General features: G+C 39.3%; 1 protein-coding gene across 2 annotated transcripts in view; it reads left to right on the top strand.

Moving 5' to 3' along the window:
* Positions 1–26,352, top strand: part of gatad2b (GATA zinc finger domain containing 2B) — a 51,647-nt gene that overhangs the window by 15,700 nt on the left and 9,595 nt on the right. For both annotated transcript variants that reach the window (XM_062990672.1, XM_062990671.1), the window contains exons 2-6: positions 16,940–17,281; positions 17,736–17,865; positions 22,054–22,185; positions 23,383–23,511; positions 23,878–24,042. In XM_062990672.1, coding sequence (XP_062846742.1) covers positions 16,941–17,281; positions 17,736–17,865; positions 22,054–22,185; positions 23,383–23,511; positions 23,878–24,042 — 897 coding nt within the window. In that variant the 5' untranslated portion in view covers position 16,940. The remainder of the gene's footprint in view (positions 1–16,939; positions 17,282–17,735; positions 17,866–22,053; positions 22,186–23,382; positions 23,512–23,877; positions 24,043–26,352) is intronic.

Below are 26,352 nucleotides of genomic sequence, written 5' to 3'. Positions count from 1 at the left end.
CGCCTTGCCAATCGATAATACATCTATAGAAAGTGTTTGTGCTTCAGCCCACTCATTACTGCTCATGTGTGTGATCTGCAGCCCTCAATTCAAATTAACCACCAGCTTTTGGAAACTAATAGAAACGACATTTTTAAAAGCATGAGAAAAATTATTCTTACAATAAAATGTAACATTGTGCACATTTTATGCTCCTAAATTTATTACATATGTAACACAGATTAAAACAGGTTGAAGTATTTTGTAATTAATTTCAAAAGATACATTTGACAATAAATCCTAATGCTAATGACGTTTATTGCGCTCTCATGGTAACATATAAATGCACATAGCTCACATAAATAATTACAAACCTAATTCTAACCCACACCATTACATGATCTATGCTATAAAACAGCACTGTTCTAAATGGATTGGTTTATTTGCCACTGTGTTGTTACAAACTTTCCTCACTTCTGCTCCTCCGTCTGTGCATCCAACATGCTCTCTTCAGGTTTTTGGTCTACAAGACTAAGAAACTTTTTTGCGCTGTGATCACTAATAGTCACTAAGACAAATTCAAAATTACATCACTTGGCTTCAAATTACATTACAGGGTGTGGAGAAGCCATAACTGTTGTGCACTGTCCTACATGGTTGTACAAAGAGTGGATTTGGGACTCGGTTTGCTCTAGTGTGGCCAAGACAGTTCATCAGCAGTTTTATATTTAGCCGTGTCAGTATGGCAAAGTATAGACGATAATACAAATCATTGACAGCTATTTTAATCATTCATTTTCTTTTAAATCAGCTTTGTCAAGTAGTTGTTCCTGCTAAATACAACCAATGTACCAATTTTTCAAATGGCAGTACTGTTGTAGGCTGCAAATGTGAATGGCCTAAACCTAGGATAGTACAAATAAATTTAGTCAGCTATGGGGTTTTAGTGTGAAAACTGAATTTATTTTAAATAACTGCCTCCATGTTGCAATTTCACCCCACTCCTTAACATGAGCACAAGTTCAATTTCTTTGTTTGAATGACTTCAGTGAACCAAATAGGTTAAACAGAATCAAGTACAGTACTGAAAATATCTTCTTGTCCTGATTTCTCTTGATGTAATGTTTTCTAACATTGTGAAACCACTACCTTAAGTTGTAGAAGGATTTGTGCCCAACATTACAAACTATTGAAGTTATTTTGTAAGTGTGAATTTTTTAAACCTGGTGCACTGATTCTTTGCTTTTGATAAATATGGTGTACATTATTTGTATTAACCTTTTTTGATACATTTTAGTTGGTTGCTTTCTTTGTTTCTTTGTCTTAGCCTTCTTTGCCCAGATCACCCGATTTTAAAATCTCTTTGCTACCTCGCTCTCTCCAGATGGCTCAAGTTCCAGCATTTTTTCCCTTTTTTGTTTAAACAACGTATGCCCCACCCTGTGGTCTGAAGTTCCGCAATGAGCCTTCTTGTCAAGGTGCCAGGTTTTTAGATTCAGCATCTTGCAAGAAGTACTTTTTTCCTCCTATTGCCTTTAAAACACAGGAGCTTCATGTCCCTCCCCTTATGCCCCCCCTCCTTCCTATTAGTTACTATTTTTTTCTTTCTTTTCCTTTTTTCTCTTTCTTCATCTGATGTCCTGACCACTAACGCTACATATTAAGAGATAATTCCATACCCCGAGGTTACAAACCGGCTTAGACCGGCTTTCTCGCATTCTGACTCCATTGGGTACCCTGTGCTTAAAAAAAATATATATATTGTGACTCACTACATTTTTTTTTTAAAGGAACAGCACTCTGATTCCTACTAAGACCAACTGAAAGTCCGGTAATGTTGTCCAGAACACACAAATGATGAATTCAGTACCTTAGGTATTTTTGGGGTGCATGTTTTATTATTTGCTTTGTTTGTTTGTAAATATTCAAAACACATTTTACTTTAATTCAATCATGTTTTCAGCCTTTTTTTTTTTTTATAGCGGTGACATTCTAATCTGGTGCAAAATTTCCTGCTGGTCTTTTGGTCTATATCATGCTTCCATATGTTTTCTTTAACATTTTTGTGGTTTCATTATGATCATCAAGCACATTCCTTTTAGGGATTGAATCATGGCTGCTCTGGTTTAAGTCTGATTTGTATTTTTGAAGGTTCTGTAAGTATTTTGATCACTTAAATTTTCAGAAGTCTCTCTGTTTTAGTGCTACCACTTGGCATATTTATGTGTGCCACTGACATTGTGATGATGTTTCTTAACAGAAGCATGGCAAAGGTGTGAAAATTGTTTCTTCACCTTTAGCTGATTTACTATTCAGTGTAGTTAGGAGAATCTGTTTAAGTGCATTCCTTCCTATTGTCTGTTTTAGCTCTTTGTTTAGTGATTTTTAGTTCTTTTTTTGTGTTCATACACATTTTAGCTAGCCCAAACCCCGGTCTGTGATGACTAGTGAGCAGTGAGTGCATTTGTATTTATTTGTTTATTAAAGGATAATCTTCATCAGGTTTGTAGTTGCACATAGACCCTGGAGTGTCCACTCATTTACTCATTAACTTACCTGAACCCCAACAGCAATTTAGAGTATCTTTTTGCTTTTGAGCATGTGGGAAAAAAAATAGGATGTGATAAAAACATACCATACTCATCACAGATAGTGCCTAAGCGTGAAGTTCAAACCAGGGTCTCCTAGAGCTGTGTGGAGAGGCCTACATACATACAGTACACACACTGACAAGAGCTCAGTGGTTAAGGTTTTAGATTCAGATTTAATGATTGCAGATTCAAGCCCTGCTGCTGCCAAGTTTCTACTGTTGGGCCCCTGAGCAAGGCCTTTAACCCTTAATTGTTCGAAGCTACTGTGTACTGTTGTAGAGCATGCAGAATAAAGATGTTGCCTTGACTGCAGCATAAGTCTTTCTAAAATCCCAATCTATGCCTCCATCTCAATGGTACCTTCACACTTATGTAAGACGCACATGCTATGGGCACTGATGCACCCCCGTACCATGAAAAATTTTGCCTTTTATTGATAACACTCTGGATGGTCCATTGTAAATAAATAATATTTATTATGGACTTATCTGACCACAGCACACGTTTCCACTGTCTTTTGGTCCATCTTTAATGAACTCCGACCCCGAGAAACTGGTTGCATTAAAATTGGTACATAAAATTGATGTATGGCTTTCTCTTTGTGTAATACAGTGTAAGGTTGCATTTCTTGATGCAGCGACTGACTGTTAGGTGCTGAATTTCCTAAAGTATTCTGAAGCTCATGTGGCTATACACAGTAGCATGATGGTTTTTCATGTAGTGCTGTCTGGGGGCTTGAAGGTTACGTACATTCAACAGTGGTTTCTGGACTGAGATTTCTTGGGATGCCCTGAATTTCTGATATTTCAGATATGACAGTAGTATTTAAGCATTAATTGAATTAATGCACACTTTTCTCGCTGGAACAGGTCACTTGCATTATTGTAGCAGCCTGATTGATTTCGTATAGGTTGACCTCACAACGATACAAATAAAAAAAAATAAAAATGAAATGGTTAAATGGTGTCTTTGCTGATCCAGCATTTCGGGTCTGTATTGGCCCAGATAATAAATGCTTTCTAGTTGGTTTGAGCTAATTGAGGAGAAAATCTGGTTAGGACTGTGGGGTCATGGACATTCCCATACTGTTCTCTTTCCCGTTCTTGTTTCTTTGTCTCGAGCACCACCCCCAAACAGAAACGCACACATACACACACACACACAACATTATTCCTCCTCTTTTGGCCAATTCTACTGCCTCCACCCTTCTACCAAACATCCACTCCCTCCCTCAGGCGACAGCAGAGGAAGAATTGATTAGTGGCATGGCTTAAAAATAGAAGGGCCTGTTGTCATGGCAACGGACACAATGAGCTGTTGTCTTGTTTAATGAAGATCAGGGTTTTAAATGTTATGTCTGAAGGAGCGCTTGCAGGAGATGTTTTGTTTATGGATGTCTAATACCTTGGGTGTACTGAGGGATTTCTGCTTGAGAAGAAGTAAGAAATAGTACTGTGTGTGTTACTGTGTTAGTATAATATGTAGCTGGTTTTAAATACTCTATTTTTGTTTAGTTACAAAATTGCTGAAAAATTACATTTGTAAAACCCATTGTTTTCAACAGACCCACATTTTTTTACTCACAACTCTAGGAAAGTGTTAAGCTAACCAATCAGAACTCTGTTGCTATGGGTGCTATGCACCTATTTCATTAGTGTAAGAAACTGTGCAAATTCTGGTACCAATCTGAGGAGCCCCTCCTGAAGAGTAATAAAGGGACATTACCAGTAGGCGATTGTGGGGGCTGGTTAGGTTTCCTTGTTCAGTTGTGAATTAATCGATAAGATTTCCATCTGCGATTATAAACAACAGCGCATAGAGCTTATTCAGTTTTGTTTTTTTATTTATTTGGAAATAATACAAAAAAAAAAACACTTTTTGGAAACACTAAGCAGGCAAGAAAACAACCCAGATCTCATCTTGTGAAGCTGTTTTTTATAATCTAAATAAATTTTGTGATTATTTTTATACATATATTTTTTTATATTATAGATGGTAGTTGTTTAAAGGCTTGGTAATTAGAGTTTTTGGAAAAAGGACAGTAAGCCACTTTCCTAAAAGTTATGATGATGCGTCAAGATGCTTTTCTTATTTCAGATTATAGTCTACTTCTTAACTCTTCTGTTTCTACAGTCCATTGAATTTGTGAATACTGGTAATCCCTTCTTATCAGATTTACAGACTGATTAGAGTGCTTTTATGTTCCTTAGGACTGAGCTGTTCTCACCCTTGTACACTCTTCTGCTCTTTTGGCATTCCACTGAGGTGAAGGGAGTTAGAAAGAGGAAAAGAAACAAGTGTCCTGTAACAGATTTTTTAGGTACATACTCCAAATGTCAGACAAATGAAATGTGTGTTTTTTTTGTAGATTTTCCTACCGACGCCCCTCTCTCCTCCCTAGATTTAATGGACAGTGTTAAATGAAGGGTTGTCCGTCTTCCTGGTCTTAAAACATAATGAGGGTGGAAGATGGACAAACAAAAAATGGAGAGATCTAGTATCAGGTCTGAGACTTGTCACCTGCTGTTCTTGAATTTTTTTTTTTACCTGACAAAAGTCTGACATAGGTCCATGAGTGCATCATTAAGTCGTATTTTGCTTACATTTCCAAATGTGATGGCACTGCAAAAGTGAGCTCATAGAGAACATTTCAGCACAGGAGTGTTCACCACCCCACTGTTATTATAGCATCTAAATTGCTTAAGAGAGCTGAAGAAACCACAGAAAACTCTGCTGATTATAAGTCTAGAACTTCTAACTTGGACATGTAATTATATTTTAAAACACTTTTTAAAATATATATTGTTTCTGGTATCATCAGTGCATTAACCCATAGTAAACCAGACAAAGGTGAATATGGCCAAGAAACACCAGTTAGGTGAGGGATACAGAGGATAAAAAATCAACTGAAACTCAGCTGCCCACCAATGGACAGGACTGTAAATATAATAGATTATTGTATTGGAAAGGATGTTTGTCTTAAATGCTGGATTGGACTGCATTTGTTACATTTCTGATTTTGTATTTACTTTATGTACACACACGGTGCATGTTGTCTGAAAGCCTAATGCTTTTTTTTTTCTTTTTTAGAGCTACTTCAGAAAGTGCATTCCATATAGTTTTTTTTATAAACCAAAGCATGGCTGACTTAAGTGTTGAATAATAAATTATGGATGACATTTCAAAAAGTGATATCACTGAGGTGGAAACTTATATACAGCCGTCGTACATCTTATGTGTATGTATTATCAATACGATTGGTCCTGTGTTATTTAATACAGGATATGGAATACTTACCCATCCAAAAAGCTGACTTGGTATATTTTGTTGTGTCTGCACTGTTTAATGCCTAAAACCATTTGCTTCAGTAAATGTCTTACTGAGTAATGTACTGGCTTTTGTCTACATGAGACAACTGTATCATATCTCTACCCTCTGTGGTGTCATGTCAGTATACTCACTGCTTCAAATAGGCATTATGTTGCATTCACCTTATGTCACTTAATAGGTAAAAGACAGTTATGGAGGAAAAATAAGGTATAAGTTTGGTAGCAGGCCTGAGACATGATAAATACTGTAGGTTTATTTTTGTCATAAACTCTACAATGCAAGTGTAACTGTGGTGCTCGTGTAACTGGTCCACAAGATTATTATCTGGATAGTGGAGGTCCTGCATTTCTCTTTCAATGTATAGGTTGGTGGGACAAACAAACTGTTTATAATTACAAGGTTATATGTTAATTTACAGTTGCATTTGGAAATATTTCGGTTTTATGATGTTTATAGAATTAAATTAATATACAACACAAATATACAACTCTTCGTTTATATTCCGTACTTGTTTGTTTGCTGGTTTTCCTTTTTTTCTGTATCCGCCCAATCTAGTTGTTTCCAATTCCCAGGTGCGTATCGCAATCCTCTGCCATTTGTACAGTTTTTTTCTGGTCGCAGGATGGCCTCAGACTGTCACTCGTCCCCTCTTATGTGCACATTAGTAGCTGTCCACTTCTTTTTTTCTGGTCAGCAAAGAGGACTTACATAGTGCATCAAGGGAAAATCTGGCCAGGTCGGTGACATTGCATAGATTCAAACTCTGTCGTGTGCTAGCACAGTAGACCACTGTGCCACCTCAGCGCGAATATCTGTTTCTTAAGGGCATATAGTGACCACTCTAGTTGACACTTGTTTGTGCAAAGTACTGCTTTTTAAGTTTGTTTACATTTATTTTTACAGCATTATCAGACTTTCCTATTCAAAGACATTTTCAGAAGCACTTAATTTTGACCTCAGTAGAAATGTTCTCACACTGGTTCAACTTCAGTCCAAAAACACTTTTGAAACCCTGTTAGTTATTATGGGCACAGAAACGGAGTCTGTGTGTGAGTGTATGTGAGGAAGCATACACTAGTTAGTGTTGATTGGCAGTGTGATAATAAATTAGTATGTGCAGAAATGGGTTCAATAAAGTTGATTTGAGTAATACATATTATTGGATATAACATACTGTATAACATATTTGAAGTAATAAAATAATGAGTTTATTTAGTAGTGGGATTTTAAAGAACTTTCTTGCAGTTGGTGATCTAGCACAGCTTTACAGGTAGCCTGTACACCATGTCATGTAAAAACTGTCAATTCTGACTAATCCTTACTAAAAAGGCTGACATTGCTGTCAGGTTGGATTGTGATTTTGTCTTGGTTAATGAAATTTTAGTCACTGGTTAATTGTGAAGTGATATTTTTATGTTTTAGCCTTATTAAGAACACTGAATCACTAGGCTCAATGCAGTAACCCTCACCCTACAGTTGATTTCCACCCTTTTCAGGCTGCGTTCCTGCCATGTACCCAGTATTTCTGGGTGGCACAGGACCAATCTTGACCCTGACCAGGATAAAGCATCAAGTTCAAATGAATAAAGTGAAGCTTGTACATGTTATCAAAAGTCTAGTGCTTTTCTATTTCTCATTCAGATACCAGGGGTGTGTTGTACAACAGTTTAAAAAAAGTAGTCTGTGTTAGTGAGATGTATGTAGAACATAAACTTGGGTAACTTCTGCTCTAATTTAAACATTCTCAGCATACAATTTTCTGGAGTAAGAGAATAACAGCATAAAGCCTTCAAACAAACATAAAAAGGCCAGCCATCATCTTGCTTTTTCAGTGCTGGCGGTGCTTACCCTGTGTGACCCTGTACCAATCCGGCTCATTGCAGCTTTAAACTGGGTTAGTGCCTCAAAAGCTTCTGTTTGCCATAAATCACCCAACTTACATTTAAGGTCACAGAAGCTATTGTAGGACTGTGCCAGATCCTGACAGGATTCAGAGTAGTCCTTTCTAGCAGCTTGTTCTTTGCTTGTTGATGGACAGCGCTGTGCTTCAAGTGTTCATTTATTTGCTTACTCACTCACATTATTCTAAGCACACACTTCAGTGATAATGCAGAAGCCATTTTGAGATCTGTGGCATTCGACATTAGACAGAGCAAATGGGGAAGCTTAATTTGCCAGTGGAGCTGGTGGCCGATCAGGCTGGCTGAGCGTGGTGAGACGAGCCAGGTACGGCAGGGGTGAAAACCCCTCCGTGGCTCTGATAAGTGTGGGGTCTGGGGATGAATCACAGTTCAAATCTGTTAAATTAAATCATCGCTGTGGTGCCCTTGTCTAAAGGAGTTACGATTTTTGAGTGGTGTTGTGCGCTGTGGTTTAAGGCGCTCCTGCTATCCTGCGTAAAGAGTGTGATGCCAAAAGCACACGGGTTTTGCGAGGTGGAGCGAGGTAGTTGCGTCAGCCAAATGAATTGTCATGATGCAGATCATGCATGAAATGAGCTGTGGATTCCACCATGCGCTCACAAATGGCCCTATTATTATTATTATACCTCATCGTTTGGCATTTGGCCTGTTTTTACCCACCTCTCCAAATCTGTCTAGTGTTTTGGTTCATGAGGTCTTCAGGGTGTCATGGCGTAGGAGAAAGGGCAGAGGGAGGAGGACATCTTTGTGCACGCAGCAATCTGATCGACTGGCAGTAGTGGTGTGTGCATAAAGAAAGCGCTGTACTGATGGGGGATGGGTAGACGGGGAATTAAGGTTTGGCATTATGACAGGGTGGTGTGCGAGAAGCACAATGAGCTGCCTTTTTTTTTTTTTTTTTTTAATAAACCATTATGCCCAGTGTATGACTTTTTTTCTCCCTCTTTGTGCTTACTACGTATGCACACTTTATCACATCCTAAATTCACTGATTACGAAAAAATAGCCTGCAGTCTGCAATACCTTGAAGGGGCCCCCTAAAAGCAAGCGTGTGTGTTTATTTTTACAACACAGCTCGGAAAGGGAAGAAATTTGGGGGGGTAAAGTTTTTTTGGAAAAGGGAGGCGGGGTGCAGAATGAAGGAGGGACATTTGGCTTTGTGGCGTGTGGCATGGCTGAAGCTCAAGTGTACAAAAGAGTGTCTTATGTCAGCACAGTCCATTAAAACACATTTTGGGGTTTTTTTTTATGTGCAGCAGCCCTCAATGCCATTACTGTCCCACAAAATACTTTTTACACAAGTAGCAATGGAAGTAACTTTACCCAAAGTGCAGTATTGTGTAGGAGATTGGGGGAAATCCTAAAACGACTACAGTGGTAGTCAGGTATTTTCAATCTTATCATTTTTGCAATATTTTGCCTCTAGTCTCTTTTCTTTTTCTTGCCCTCTTTCTTTTTTTTCTCCTGTGCTGCTGTTGCGTTCGTTGTCTGGCCATGTGCCCAGTGCTGCGATTGTGGTGGATTGCGCGTGTGCAGTTTTCTGTGGAGGGTGGGGGGCACACTGAGATGCACGGCGGGAGGAGAAAGGAGTCTGGTTTTTGTAGCAGCTGACTGAACTGAAACAGTCATTATATTATGTAAAGGGGGGTCTGTGTGTGTGTGTGGAGGGTTTTCATCCTGACGTGCAGCGAAATGCTTTTCTCATTGGCTGGAAGGTGCCATTGTTGGTTGCGTCTCTACTTTCTCTTGCTCTCGTGCTCAGTGGGTGGTACTGAGTGCTGGTATGACATGGTATTACATACCCAAGCAATTTTTTGTAGCCCTCTGGATTATTAAATTACTAGTTGTAGGTACTAACAATAATATTTTGCTGAAAGCAGGACAGTGCAGTTGTATGCACGTTTTATAGAGGTCCTGAAGAGCAATCATATCACTGAATGTCATTTTCGAGGTGTGTGTCTCTGTGTGTGTGTATCTGTGTGCTAATGAGCCGAATGTAGATCTTGCAGATACTCGGCTGCAGTGGCATAACAGGCAGGAGACTAAGCAGGATCAAAGTGCGTCAGTGAGTGATAAAACTACAGAATGAGCAATAATGAGATAATCGAGAGATGATTAAGTGATCAAGGGGCCAATTACAGTCGTGTTTAATTTATAATTGGGGATGGCTGTACAATGTGGCATTTTACGACCAATAAGACGTGGCTCCCCGGAGCTTAATTGCGATCAGGGTGCAGTACAAGATTGAGGGGCTTTCATTAACACAACTGCTGATTGGTTTGCTCAGGTTGCTACAAGCCTTTGGGGGTTTGTGATGTTGCTTTAGGTAACCAGTATGATTAGTTTACATCCTATGGTTTACATTCCACTGTGTTTCCAACTTTCTGGCTTTGTTGGAAAATCATTTAGGTTTTGAATAGGTCTGGAATAGGGATGTCAGAATTCATTTCCAGTAGCTGACGCTTCACTCCATTTGAGAGCGCTGCTACAGACTGTACAGCGAAAGAGCACCGATTTGAAACACATCCCGACCCACCTCCAGTGTGCAGCGCCAGCTCTGTGTACAGCTACAATTGGTGTTTGTAACCTAATTGTTTTAAAGCAAGTATTGATAACTTGCATTTTTTTAAATAAATTGATTATACGGTGTATTTACTGACCTGATTAAATAAAGATGCGAGATTGTGAATGTGGAGGAGTAACAAAAATGTGTAATGAAGATTCATGTGAATGAACATTTTGGGGTGCGTTTACTGCAAGCAAGTTAGGCTGGTAAGCAGTGGGTATGTACACAATATAAAACAATGTTTAATGTAATAATTAAGCCATAAGTCATTGTTCCAATTTATTCTGCTCAGGGTCACGTTGTGTCCAGTTTCACCGGAAAACACTAAGCATAAGCAGTGCGCCACTCTATCTCAGGGTTTTGGCCACCCCCACCCCTCCAGGCATAGCCAGTCATATCCGTGCAGAAGCCCGGCTGGCCGATAACACCAGTGATATTCAGCCTGGATTACAGCTGTGAAGGGCTAGCACAATAGACCATTGAACTACCTGAATGCCTAAAAGTACTTCATTTTATTAATAAAATATAAAAATAGGACTGAGCAGTCGGTGTCCTTGCTGTAAGCCAGACATAACGTAATTTAATCCATTTTCTGCTTACTACTAGTCTGCACATTGAAAACACACAGGAGATTAACTTGCTAAGCATAATCAATATATTATAGGCTCCAGAGCTGCTTGTCAAATGCTTTCTATATGTCATTTATTTTTGTGTAAACATGAATCCAATTACTTGCAGTGTTTATTCATTTTAAAAGTTTCTGCACCCTCCCCTTACTGTACTTGCTTATTAGTCATGTCTTATGTAGAGAAGAAAGGGGGAAAACGCCTGTGCTTTTTAGAGCTGGAACTAATATTAGATACCCTGGAATGCCCCCTCCACCTCCATCCCCCTAAACAGCGTTTTGGTTTCTTTGTGTGTGCGAGTGATTATTGCTCTTCCCTTGAGGTCTTGCAGAGGGGTTGGTGCAGTGCACCCATTGCAGCCTTGCATGCACCATCATTTGTCATAGATTGGATGAAATCTTTCCCTTGCTCGCCCTCTCTCTCTCTCTGTGCTGTGATTTTTGTTTTTGTAACAATTGCATAAAGGAGCACTGCTGTAGTCTGACATGCAGCAGATGCAGTAACCACAGGAATCACACAGCCTAGAGCTGGATAATGTCAAAAATGCTACAAGAATGTTAGTTACAAGAATTACAAGGAATTCGTTGATTATCTATTTTATTAAAGTTATTCAAGCTTTTTTAACGTACAAGGTGTTTTTAATCTCCTTGTGGACACCTTCTTAATTATTAAATTACATGATTAATAAAGAATATGTAGATTAAAAAGCAGCATGTAGTTCAGTAAACAGTCTGGTGGTCTAGACTTCTAGGTCTATTTCTTGAATTGAAGCCCTGCCTGACTCACAGAATGAGATTATGGCATCTAAAATCATCTCTCCTCCTATAGGTTCCAAACTGTTTCTAAAAGTGAAAGCTGCTTACAAGCTTAAGATCACCATGCACAATTCCATTGGTCAGCTGGGGTAAGGTGCTAGTGATCTAGTAATCAAAGGGTTTGTCGTTCGGGCCTCATCACCACCAAGCAAGGCTTTTAACCCTCAATTGCTTTGAATGTATTAGGTAACAATGAAAATCCACTTGGAAGCTGAAATTGCCACCCCTTAGTGGTGAGCTAAGCCAGCAGATATGTACTTTATTTTATTTAATTTAGCCATCTCCTAAGTGTGTTCCTGACCTGCATCCGTTTTTTTGGGTGGTGTAATACACACCACAACCAAAACTGGTGTTAAAATATATGCAATTTATTTATTCTTGTTTGTGTTTAGCAATGTGACAGCAACTCTATAAGTATAGCAAATAGCATTTTTAATGCTCATTGTAATGTTACCATAATGTACTCTCCAAAATATATTAAACTTAATAATTTAGAACTGTTGACCGGATCCAATTTCATGCATCTAGCTACAGAGTTAATACACACCTGCCAGCCAGTAATAAACAGACATTTTCTCTAAACATAGTTTAGGACTGACTGAAACCGCCATAATGCCCTGGATGAGTGTAAATACCACACGTCCAGGCTGTGAAATAGTAAGTACTATGCGGCAAAGAGAATAAAGGCTGTCGTTTTATCACATAAATTAATTACCATGCTTACACGTCCATTTATCCAGACTTGCGCGACCTGTATTTTACACATCAGCTGGACGTGCACTATGAAGAACGTTAAATAAACGGTCTTTACAAAATTCATAGATTGATTTTTCTCTACTCGTAACTCAACAAGCACAGATGAATAAGCTGTTTGTGTCTTAATACCTTTGGTTGTGTCATGTAGATTTACTTCAGTTTGAAACTGAATTTAATTTGGAGCATGTGGGGCCATGTGTCTGCATGCACTGGCTGGGTCGTCTTCGATATTAATGGCCTACCTTAGATTAGCTGCTCGGACCAGAATACAAATGCATCAGACAGATAAAGAGGTTCCTCCACAAACAATAGCCTGCAGAGTGTCCGCTTGGTGTACTCTGTTCAGACACTCCTCCTGTATGTGTATATGTGAAAAGGGGAGGGGGGAAAGTTTTCTCTGTCTGCGATAGACTTACCCATGCATATCAAACTCTTGGAGACGAGCACACACACACACACACACACACACACACACACAAGATTATCTAGATATGTGACACATGACCAAAGCTGAACAGACTCTGTATGATTATAGTCTAATTCACAAATAATTGATTTATGGCTATCCTGCATGTGTGTGCTTCACATGAACACCCACAGAGTGGCATGGGATTTTGTCAACTCTTGGGTTAATAACAGCCTGACTTCACATCTTCTTAAGTCTCCAATGCTGCACGCTATATCTTGCTTTGTCTCAATAATTGCCTGAATTAATGCATTTTTTTTTTTTGCATTTTTCAAATGCCAACTCCCTTTTGCAATTCTCTCTGCATGTACTCCCCCTGTGCTGGCCGAGTAGGGCTAAGACTTAAACTTGTCCTCTTCGACACGTGTGGAGTTGTAGAGAACTGTAACAAGCATGCAATGCCACACTGAATTTTGCCAATACCCCACCACTAGTGTAGGCACCCCAACCAGATAGCAGAGGTCACAATGAAGCCCATTCAAAACCCCTTACCCCGGTGACACTTACCCTTGTATCTGTTCGGTGGCCGGCCAGTTTGATAGCACCAGGATTTTAATTTGAAAACCCTAGCTGAGCTGCTCTGTTTAAAAAAAAAAAAAAGTGAGTAAATTCAGCATTCATTAAAACTTTCTCCCTCTGTGCACAGGCTTTGGGCATTCCTTTGCCAGAAAAGACTTCATTCACCAGAGAACAGAGACTGGTGTAATTAGATTCCTCTGATAAGAGTTAAATTATCAATCACAGTAATTAGACACCAGGAATATGATCCTTTGCTGGAAGCTTGAAGGTCACCCCCTTATTAGAGTGCAGGGTATGAGTTAGAAGTGAATGGGGAGGCTGCTGGGAAAAGACCTGGGAGGTTTCCTTTCTCTCATCATGCTGCAGAGCTGGGTACACAGCACCCAGGCAGCTGGTAGAGAGAGACCCAGGCTGCTCTTGTCCGACCATGAAAACTACAGTAATTTGAATGTAATGATCATGTAATTAATTAATTAAGTCTGGTTCTTGAACACTGCAGGCTCCTGGCCTGGTGAGTGGCAGGCTGTGTGTGGGTGTGTGTGAGGGAGACATGACAACATGCTCACTCTTTCAGCCCTCTCAGTCATGGTACTCGCTCAGGAAATGCCTCCAAATAATTGACCGATTTGCACTGGGCTCAATCTGTGTCTGTAAATCTGAACTGATAGCAGATTAAATAAAAAAGCTAAAATACTAAAAATAAGTAGGTTAGAGACTTCTGTCATTCTCCCAAGTTTGTCTGTGTTGGGAGAGGAACTTTTGAAATGGTAATCGATAACCTACTATCATAGTTAATTGTAAACCTACAAGCCTACTGACTAGGGATGTTCATGATTAACAAACAGGATAAACCAAACAATGAATTCTTTGTTGGTTAACCAGTTAATGTCCTTTAAATTCATTCATTCCAACAGCTTGCTGGTTGACTTGAACTGTAAGCGGAGCTGCAGATCGCAGACGCACACAAAGTACAGAGATTTCAGACTGCTGATTTGTAATTTACCCTCATCCACCATCACTGCCTATGTTGCAACTGATTGTTTACACACTTGTCCAGGAAAAAGTACTGCAGTTCTAATCTGACTGTATTTAACACATTTTTAGTGCATTTAACTGATTAAGCTATTACGTTACAATCACAAATGCAATGATTTTGTTGGAGTCTACAGTGTATCACAAAAGTGAGTACACCCCTCACATTTCTGCAGATATTTAAGTATATCTTTTCATGGGACAACACTGACAAAATGACACTTTGACACAATGAAAAGTAGTCTGTGTGCAGCTTATATAACAGTGTAAATTTATTCTTCCCTCAAAATAACTCAAAATACAGCCATTAATGTCTAAACCACCGGCAACAAAAGTGAGTACACCCCTTAGTGAAAGTTCCTGAAGTGTCAATATTTTGTGTGGCCACCTTATTTCCCAGAACTGCCTTAACTCTCCTGGGCATGGAGTTTACCAGAGCTTCACAGGTTGCCACTGGAATGCTTTTCCACTCCTCCATGACGACATCACGGAGCTGGCGGATATTCGAGACTTTGCGCTCCTCCACCTTCCACTTGAGGATGCCCCAAAGATGTTCTATTGGGTTTAGGTCTGGAGACATGCTTGGCCAGTCCATCACCTTTACCCTCAGCCTCTTCAATAAAGCAGTGGTCGTCTTAGAGGTGTGTTTGGGGTCATTATCATGCTGGAACACTGCCCTGCGACCCAGTTTCCGGAGGGAGGGGATCATGCTCTGCTTCAGTATTTCACAGTACATATTGGAGTTCATGTGTCCCTCAATGAAATGTAACTCCCCAACACCTGCTGCACTCATGCAGCCCCAGACCATGGCATTCCCACCACCATGCTTGACTGTAGGCATGACACACTTATCTTTGTACTTCTCACCTGATTGCCGCCACACATGCTTGAGACCATCTGAACCAAACAAATTAATTTTGGTCTCATCAGACCATAGGACATGGTTCCAGTAATCCATGTCCTTTGTTGACATGTCTTCAGCAAACTGTTTGCGGGCTTTCTTGTGTAAAGACTTCAGAAGAGGCTTCCTTCTGGGGTGACAGCCATGCAGACCAATTTGATGTAGTGTGCGGCGTATGGTCTGAGCACTGACAGGCTGACCCCCCACCTTTTCAATCTCTGCAGCAATGCTGACAGCACTCCTGCGCCTATCTTTCAAAGACAGCAGTTGGATGTGACGCTGAGCACGTGCACTCAGCTTCTTTGGACGACCAACGCGAGGTCTGTTCTGAGTGGACCCTGCTCTTTTAAAACGCTGGATGATCTTGGCCACTGTGCTGCAGCTCAGTTTCAGGGTGTTGGCAATCTTCTTGTAGCCTTGGCCATCTTCATGTAGCGCAAAAATTCGTCTTTTAAGATCCTCAGAGAGTTCTTTGCCATGAGGTGCCATGTTGGAACTTTCAGTGACCAGTATGAGAGAGTGTGAGAGCTGTACTACTAAATTGAACACACCTGCTCCCTATGCATACCTGAGACCTAGTAACACTAACAAATCACATGACATTTTGGAGGGAAAATGACAAGCAGTGCTCAATTTGGACATTTAGGGGTGTAGTCTCTTAGGGGTGTACTCACTTTTGTTGCCGGTGGTTTAGACATTAATGGCTGTATTTTGAGTTATTTTGAGGGAAGAATAAATTTACACTGTTATATAAGCTGCACACAGACTACTTTTCATTGTGTCAAAGTGTCATTTTGTCAGTGTTGTCCCATGAAAAGATATACTTAAATATCTGCAGAAATGTGAGGGGTGTACTCACTTTTGTGATACACTGTATATTCAGAAAGCTGAACTGGTTCTGCTTATGGTGTTTGTTTATCTTACTGTTGAACTTTACTACCACAGTCATTATTTTTTATCATTAAAGCATAATGCCTTAGTTATTTAATACTTGATGATGCGTTTTAGATTTTGATTTGACGCCGTGAGCTTGTTGGTCAGTGTTCAACCATTGACTAATTGTGACTAATCATAATATCAAATAATAATTCTATGGCAACCAGGCTGTTTACTGCCGGAAACAGTGTTTTTTCATAAATGTAGCCAAGTAACATTTGCATTTAATAGCCTAACTTCAAACATTTTAATGCACGTTTCAGACAGTTTAAAAAGTTTTTACTAACTAAATAAAAAATATGTCTCATAAGCAACATTAGCAAATGTAATTTGTGGTGACCTGCCTCAACATCCTATTCATTCTAATTATTTATTTTTCCTAAGCTAGCTTTGTCTTTTGGTGTTGATGCGAATCCAGACTAGCAACTGAAATCAATTATTAGCTGTAGGAAATAAAGCTACCAACGATTAACATCCCTATTTATTGTACTTGTGTGCAGAATGGAGCGTATGTCTGAGGAGGCACTGCGGTTGAACCTGCTGAAGCGGGGCCTGGAAACAGCAGATGAGAGAGAGGAGGCTCTAGCCAAACGTCTGAAAATGGAGGGTCACGAGGCTATGGAAAGACTAAAGATGCTAGCACTGCTTAAGCGCAATGACCTAACTGCCCTGGAGGCAGCAGCCATGGTTGAGGGCAAGGGGCCCGGGGCCAGCCAGGGACTACTGAGGGCTTATGAGGAGAAACTAAATGGGAACTTTAGGACCACAAGCCATGGGGGGCCCAGCAAGAATGGCAAAGAGAACATGATGGATGAACCAGTGGACATGAGTGCCAGGAGGAGGTGAGAGGATATGAATAGTTATTAAGGGGAAGTTTTGATAAGAACCATGCTTTGTGTGACTTTAATACAGTAAGTGCTTAATGCATCTTTATTTTGGGGCACCTTAACAAGAGACGAAACAAATCAGTTAGACCACCAACGTACAAAGGATTAGGAAAAATCTTTAGAATACATTAACATTTACGCATTTGGCAAAAGCTTTTATTCAAAAATGACTGACCGTTTCCGGTGATTAAGTGCTAAGGGTTGTAAGGTCACCAATGATCCCCCTCTTGTATTACCAATTATACATTTTACTCTAGGCAAAACATTTATGTTTTGGTGGTATGTCTTTGGAGGGGACACTAAGGAGAAGTATTGCCTTCTTAGGCTAACATTCTTAAAACGCTTAAGAGTAGTCAGTATCTCTGTCTGTACTGTAATCAGTGTTTCCATCTCCCCCTTTTCCATTAAGTGTTGTGGAGAGAGAAAGGTGCACCCCATCACCGGATGTAATCATCCTGTCAGATAATGAGGCGTCAAGTCCGAGAAGCACTCCACACCCAGAGGAGCGTCGCCATCACCCAAACCTGGAAATGTTCAAGGTACGGCGTCCTTCATCTAAAGAATCCCAAACTTAATATCCACTGTTTATCCCTGTACTTCAGCACTGTCATGAGCCTTTTAGTCACTGTTTACATAAGCTTTTTACACTTCAAATGAGTTTGTTTTTAATGCTAACTGTTAAGAAAATAATTATATGCAAAACATATTTTACTAGTTTACATATTAACTGAATAACCGAAATTATGTGGATACTTAACCATGAGCTTTTTGAACATCCCACTCCAAACCAATCAACACCGAGTTAGTCAGCTTTGGAATAGACTGTAACATCTATTGAGGCCTTCTTGACCAACATTATTGCCGAGCCATACAAATGCTGAATGGATTCAAATTGGATACCCACAGACATACTTTAAAGTCTTGTTATAAGCCTTATCAGAAGAGTGGCTGTTATAGCTAAAAAGATGATAACACAGAGGTCACTATATTTTAATACCATTTGTTTTTAAAATGGGCTGTTTTTGAAATGGTCCGGTGTCCAAATACTTTTGGCCGTGTAAGTGAGCCACATAAACAGACACAGCACTAGGAGCTAACCAGCTAAGATTACTGATCTAAATAAAGCTCTTACTAAGGTTTAGTCCTATAGCACCAATGTAATTTTATGGACCCAATGAAGTGATTTATATACACAGCTTGTATTATGTGTGCTGTGCCCTCAATTCTATACTACAGTACTAAAGAGTATGCTTAATAAGTACAGTAGACCCTTGACTTACGAATTTATTTGGTTCCGAAGGGCTGTTCTTAAGTCAAAATGTTCGTTAGTTAAACCTATGTTTCCCATAAGAAATACCTCCCAAACCATCCCTTACCTAACCTTTCTAATGTCTTAAATGGTCTTTTTTTATATATAAGTACAAGTATATTTTCCCTTAATCTTAAATTATTGAATAGACATTCCTGTAATAAACAATAATAAACAACAATACACAGTAGTACTGTACTGTACATCAAAACATCACATTTCAGTACAGTACGTGTGCTGTACCATACACCATAATAAACTTGCATTCTTTTTATCATTATATCATTTATTATCATTATTTACTATCATTATTTCCTTCTTTATTTCAATAGTATTGTGTTTTGTAGGTGTAATTGCAAGAAAGAAAGAATACTTACAGAATTCCTTCTTCTTTCTCACTCACTATCCCCTTTGTCTGATACACAGTGACAGCTGCTGGCAGGAGTAATTATACAACAACAAATAGTAATAGATGTTTTCATTTTCTCAGCACTAAGCTTTCTCTACACATTCTTTGGGGCAATTTCAATACAGAATTTTACAAAATATAAAGAAAACACAGAAAAAAACACCGTCCGCTGTCCAACATGTTTGCTCACTGTATATATATAGAGAGAGAGACAGTCTGAGTCAACTTGTTCGTGACGTCACGTGTTTCAAAACTTTTAGTTCGTAATTCGAAATTTGTTCGTACGTTAAGTTGAAAAAGATCGTTCGTAACCCGAAATGTTCGTATGGTAAACGGTTCGTAACTCAAGGGTCTACTGTACTTTAAACAATACTAATATGATGATTATAGTGCACGCCATGCTGATGAGTGTGCATGTTCAAAAATGTATTTGTTTTTACCAGCTTTGTGCTATAACGGATCTATCAAAAAGTTACTTCAGTTTAAGCTGTACAAATCAGAATCTATCAGTTAAAGTCTTTTTTTCTCACTTGTATTATTTAAACCATCTCATATAATGACAGTCATTTTTACAAGACATGCTCTAATTGTTATGGGACAGAAGTTTTAAAAAATCCTATCACAAATTATTTTGCCTAATAATGTTAGTTGAATGTCCCTGTTCTGCCCATTCCCCACTATTCATTGTTTTTTTCTTCTTCCTTTTTTTCAATCCAGTCATTTCAGATTTCTTTTTACAAGACTTACCCTCTGACAGTACTCAGACCCAATATTACATGATTATAATTAATATTATAAATATAAATTTATAATATAAAAGAGTCATTCTATCAAAATTGTATGCCACAGTATGACTGGAGCTACCACAAAGTCTTTTATCCTCTGTCCCAATGTCATGCTACTGGGCTTAATTTTTCACAAAGGCTAATTTACAAAAATACTTCTTATTCAACTTTTTAAACACCTAGAGACCTGATGACCTTCAGTTCTTACCTTAGTTTGGAACAGCACTATGTTTCACAGTAACAAAAAACGTTGCGAGAAACAAAAAGCCATTTGCTCATGACCTTTGACCAAAAACCCTGCTTGTTTTCAGTATGTTCAATTGAAAGAAGCCATTAAGGGAAAAATCAATGCCCACAGTTTTTGCTACCCTCCCCCAAGGAATTTAATTAACTAAAAAAATCACAAATGGCTGTCTGGGAGCCTAATCCTCAACGTCTCATTTTGTCTGGCTCTCACAAAATGGATCTTAAACAGCTATTTAAAAAATAATAATACTACATCACAGAAAGGACGGAACTAAAATATCTGAACTTGGCAGTTTTCACCTTACATTTATGCTGGATGTGACACATTGGCAAGTGTACATAATATATAGCTTTAATTCAAATCACACTGCTTACGATTTATCAACCGCTGGGGTCAGATATAATCACAATATACAGTACAGGCCAAAAGTTTGGACACACCTTCTCATTCCTGTGGTTTCTCTTAATTTTTTTAAATTTTCTACATTGTAGATTAATACTAAAGACATCCAAACTATGAAGGAACACATATGGAATTATGTAGTAAACAAAAAAGTGTTAAACAAACCAGAATATGTTTTATATTTTAGATTCTTCAAAGTAGCCATCTTTTGCTTTAATGACAGATTTGCACACTCTTTGAAATTTTCTCAACCAGCTATATTAGGTATCCACCTGGAATGGTTTTCAATGAATGTTTGTGCCTTGTCTAGAGTGAATTTTTGGAATTTGTTGCTTTTTTTAATGTGTTTGAGACCATCAGTTGGGTTGTGCAGAGGTAGAGTTGGTAAAATATAAAACATATTCTGGTTTGTTTAACACTTTTTGGTTCACTACATAATTCTTCATAGTTTGGATGTCTTCAGTATTAATCTACAATGTAGAAAATAAAAATAATCAAGAAAAAACATTGAAGAGAAGGTGTGTCCAAACTTTTGGCTGGTGTGTCCAAACTTTTGGCCTGTACTGTAGTTCACTTAAAATGTGACAAGATACAGCTGAACCGTATGTAAGCAGCACACACACACTAGTGGCTAAATCTAACTTTTTGGCTGCCTGCATGTAATGCAAGCTGAGTTGCATTGCTGTAATAGGACTGTTATCATACAACTGTGTTACTCTGCAAGTAGAAGCTAGCACAGTCATAGCCAGTGTAGATAAAGACTACATACAAAGAGTAGAAAATAGAAGTGTATGATTTAAATGGAATTTACAGGAGTTTATATTCAGCTGCACATGCCAGTAAGAGAGACTTGCATACTCACAGAATTACTCAGATTTGAGTAGGAAGGCTGGGGCCATGTTTGGACAAGCGGTACTCGCATGCCTTGCAGAGCTGGTATGGATTGAAACGTTAGGTAAATTTGAACTACAACTGTTCCATGAGCCAGACAACCGAAAATGTTTTGAGAAAACTTTTGGAGGGATCAGCCTCAAGAGACAGCAGCAAATCCTACCAGAACGACTTTTTTAAAAATTAAATATGTATTTGAATCTGAAGACGGGTAACTTGAGGTATTTAACACAGGTGAAGTAATACAAATAAGTGTTGGCATCTGATTTGCTGTTGGATTTTCTTCTGTCTTTCGCCTTACTTCACATCCTTCACCTATTTGATTATCTTTGTTGTAGTCTGTGCAGTGTAAGCTCTAAATACAAACCTAATTAGGGATAATGTGATTAAAAGTAGACAGCAAGGATTTGCAAATAATTTTTGACCTCTATGCACTTGAAATGGTGCAACGTTTTTTTTCCTTTTCATTATTATTTTTTACCACTATTTTATCCTGGTTAGGGTCACAGTGGGTCCATTTTCCCCAGAATCACTTGGCACACACCGGACAGGACACTAATCTATTGCAGGGCCTCAGCCATCCATCTGACTGACTGTTATATTGTGTGTGTGTGTGTGTGTGTGTGTGTGTGTGTGTGTGTGTGTGTGTGTGTGTGTGCGTATGCATGATTTGGCACTACACAGGGGAAAACGGGTGAGGAGAGGCAGCAGATGATCAAAGCTCTGCGTGAGGAGCTGAGGCTGGAGGAGGCCAGGCTTGTGCTGCTGAAGAAGCTGAGACAGAGCCAGCTGCAGAAAGAGAACCTAGTGCAGAAGGTCAACACTCCACTCCCTACCATTAGCTCCACTTAACAGTGCTGCTAACACCAGCTGGGCACCAGGCTCATGCAGGCTAGATTAATGCAGTGAAATGCCAAACGGCATATATGACCTAAACATTACTGCATGTGATCATTGTTATTTGCAATAGTTAAATTATTTGAGATGAAGCGGTCCATCATCTGCTCTTACACACTTTGTATTTAAATTCAGAACACTGGCTTTCCAGGCTTAGTTTGTCATTGTTTGCTTAAACATACAAACAGTTAAAAAAAACATGATTACTTATGCCACAAAAGGTTTTTACATGCTGGAAATTTAATTTAGACTTGCATATTTTTCTTAAGTTACTGCTGCTGTAAATTTTGGCAAGTTACTTTAACCAACAATCTAAATCAGATGACCAGCCACTTTATCTTTAATAGGTCACTATTTAATTAGTAATGCCTTTTAGGCAGAAAATAAAACATGCTCAACTGAAACATGCCAGACATTACCAACCAATTAAATATTAAAGATTTTCCTGACATTTATTTAGTTGCATCTTACGGTATCTTTGTGGACCATCTCCGTGGTCCACAAAGAGCTTACAAACATAAAGAGCTTACAAACCATCAGTCAGATCTCATTGATAAAAGTTATCATTCATTATGGTCATCAACAAGTGAACAAAATATGTCACTACAGTGACATTACCAAGAACTGACTGTCCCTCCAAAATTCATGAAAAAACAATAAGAAAAGCTGCCAGGAGGCCTAGGGCCACAAAAAGAGCTGCAGGAATTTCTGGCAGGTACTGGTTGTGTACTACGTGTGACAACAATCTCCTGTGTTCTTATAATGTCTGGACTTTGGAGTAGGGTGGCAGGAAAAACATTCAAGCCTGACTACATTTTGCAAAAATCTACATCAAGTCTCAGCCAAAAGCATGTGTCAGAATGAGTTATGATCTGACAAGACCAAGGACTTTTGGCCAAAAGAGCCACATATCCATGCTGGCATTGTAACAGGGGTGTGTAGACTTATTTATATCTACTGTATATTTACCTCATACACCTGGTTAAAAAAGTACATGCCATGTCTTGAGCTAGCTTAGCTAGTTGTGTTTAAACCTTGTTTCTTTTATTTTACCTGAGACTTTAATGCTTATGATTGAAGTGTTTATGACCCTCTATGCAATGTGTGGCTTTTTAGGTTCCAGTGGTTCAAAATGCCCCCTCTTCGATACAGTCCTCTACCGTTCACAGCTCACAGGGGCTGAACAAACTGCCTGTGCGGCCAGGCGTGCACTCTTCTGAGCCCCAAAACCTCCGCACAGCACAGGTGGGTCTTTCATCTCCTACATTTAGAGTTTTTAAAGTGATGCTTGATCGAATAGTCATTAGAACCACTGCTCACACAATTAATTAATTCATCATTGGAATTGGCATTCAGTAGATTTGTCCAAATTAATTTCAAAAACGTCTTCAAAATCTTTTAAATACCAAAACTAATTATGATATTAATTAAACAACAGTAAAGCTTGATTTTTCTCACACAGATGCAGCACCTATTGTCTACTGTTGCCGTACTTAAGTTTTTTTTAGTTTCCGTTCTTAAATGAGTATGTAGTGATTGACAGGTTGATGCTGCCCTCTAGTGGTTATTTATTTTACTGCATATGTTTATTAATCTGTATGTTTGTTCCAGGGCCACACGGTGATCAGGTCTGCATCCAGTGCCTCTTTGCCCCCCATGATGATGTCCCAGAGGGTGATAGCCCCGAACCCAGCACACCTTCAGGGGCAGAGAATATCCAAGTCTGGCATGGGCCGGCTCTCAGGGAGCATGAGTAATGCTATCAACTACCAGCAGGTATGGTAAACCAATCAGCCTTCAGTCTTGCACTTCATCAAGGTTGGAATAGTCTTATAAATTAAGAATACCTAATAAATTCAGCAGTGAATTCTTGTATCCACTGTTATACCCTTTTACAAGTATATTAGAACTATATAAGTCCATGCAATTTCAGAAGTAACATACATGACACCAAAACAAGTGAATTTCAGCAACAGGTAGTGTGTGCAGAGATGTTATGCTGCAAATAATGTTATCTTGCCTGTTGCATTGATATGATTAAAAGGATTATGTAACGAGTTTGTGCTATGTAAGTCGCAATCAATCTAATAGTTCTAAAGGACAACAATATTAAAGAAAACTTAAGTAAAAAGCATCTGAACACATTCCTGAAACCACAAGTATTTGTCCCAGGATTAGAGCATCTCATAACATGCTCTCAGACTAATAACTACGAAGCTAAGAGAGAAGCCGGAAATCACCTTATGTCGGATGACCAAAAAGCGGTAGAGACCATTGTTACACAGTAAACAAAGAGTAATGAACTTCAGCACAATTATATCTGTTCCTACACTCAACACCAAACTCCTCTACAAAGAAAGAGGCACAAAGACACACGACTAAACTTGCGTATGAGCAATTAGACAAAACAAAACAATGGTTAGGTGAAACAAAACAGAACTCTCGCAGTAATTCAGCTAATGTCAGAAAGAACGACGGCACATAATATCCCAAGAATTCCATACCAACAGGGTATGTTGTCCTAATCGTAGCTATACTTATTTCTTATGTTCTGTCTCCTATCTTAAATCCCATTCAAATGTATGAAGGGATGGCGAGTATATAAGAGGGCCCCTAATAACCATATTTATTTGAAGATGGTTTGCCAAGAGAACCAAGTCAATACCAAACAAATGATGAGTTTTGTTATTGGATTTATATTTCTCAGAAATCATAATGTGTGTACATTGTAATGGGATATACAGGGGTTGGACAATGAAACTGAAACACCTGTCATTTTAGTGTGGGAGGTTTCATGGCTAAATTGGACCAGTCTGGTGGCCAATCTTCATTAATTGCACATTGCACCAGTAAGAGCAGAGTGTGAAGGTTCAATTAGCAGGGTAAGAGCACAGTTTTGCTCAAAATATTGCAATGCACACAACATTATGGGTGACATACCAGAGTTCAAAAGAGGACAAATTGTTGGTGCACGTCTTGCTGGCGCATCTGTGACCAAGACAGCAAGTCTTTGTGATGTATCAAGAGCCACGGTATCCAGGGTAATGTCAGCATACCACCAAGAAGGACAAACCACATCCAACAGGATTAACTGTGGACGCAAGAGGAAGCTGTCTGAAAGGGATGTTCGGGTGCTAACCCGGATTGTATCCAAAAAACATAAAACCACGGCTGCCCAAATCACGGCAGAATTAAATATGCACCTCAACTCTCCTGTTTCCACCAGAACTGTCCGTCGGGAGCTCCACAGGGTCAATATACACGGCCGGGCTGCTATAGCCAAACCTTTGGTCACTCGTGCCAATGCCAAACGTCGGTTTCAATGGTGCAAGGAGTGCAAATCTTGGGCTGTGGACAATGTGAAACATGTATTGTTCTCTGATGAGTCCACCTTTACTGTTTTCCCCACATCCGGGAGAGTTACGGTGTGGAGAAGCCCCAAAGAAGCGTACCACCCAGACTGTTGCATGCCCAGAGTGAAGCATGGGGGTGGATCAGTGATGGTTTGGGCTGCCATATCATGGCATTCCCTTGGCCCAATACTTGTGCTAGATGGGCGAGTCACTGCCAAGGACTACCGAACCATTCTGGAGGACCATGTGCATCCAATGGTTCAAACATTGTATCCTGAAGGCGGTGCCGTGTATCAAGATGACAATGCACCAATACACACAGCAAGACTGGTGAAAGATTGGTTTGATGAACATGAAAGTGAAGTTGAACATCTCCCATGGCCTGCACAGTCACCAGATCTAAATATTATTGAGCCACTTTGGGGTGTTTTGGAGAAGCGAGTCAGGAAACGTTTTCCTCCACCAGCATCACGTAGTGACCTGGCCACTATCCTGCAAGAAGAATGGCTTAAAATCCCTCTGACCACTGTGCAGGACTTGTATATGTCATTTCCAAGACGAATTGACGCTGTATTGGCCGCAAAAGGAGGCCCTACACCATACTAATAAATTATTGTGGTCTAAAACCAGGTGTTTCAGTTTCATTGTCCAACCCCTGTATGTACAAATTAACACTACATGGCTAAAATTCTGTGGAAACATAACCATAAGCTTATTGGACACCCTATTCTAA

Source organism: Trichomycterus rosablanca, chromosome 2 (genome assembly GCF_030014385.1).
Source record: "Trichomycterus rosablanca isolate fTriRos1 chromosome 2, fTriRos1.hap1, whole genome shotgun sequence".
NCBI lineage: Eukaryota > Metazoa > Chordata > Actinopteri > Siluriformes > Trichomycteridae > Trichomycterus > Trichomycterus rosablanca.
This window is presented reverse-complemented; position numbering and strand designations above follow the sequence as displayed.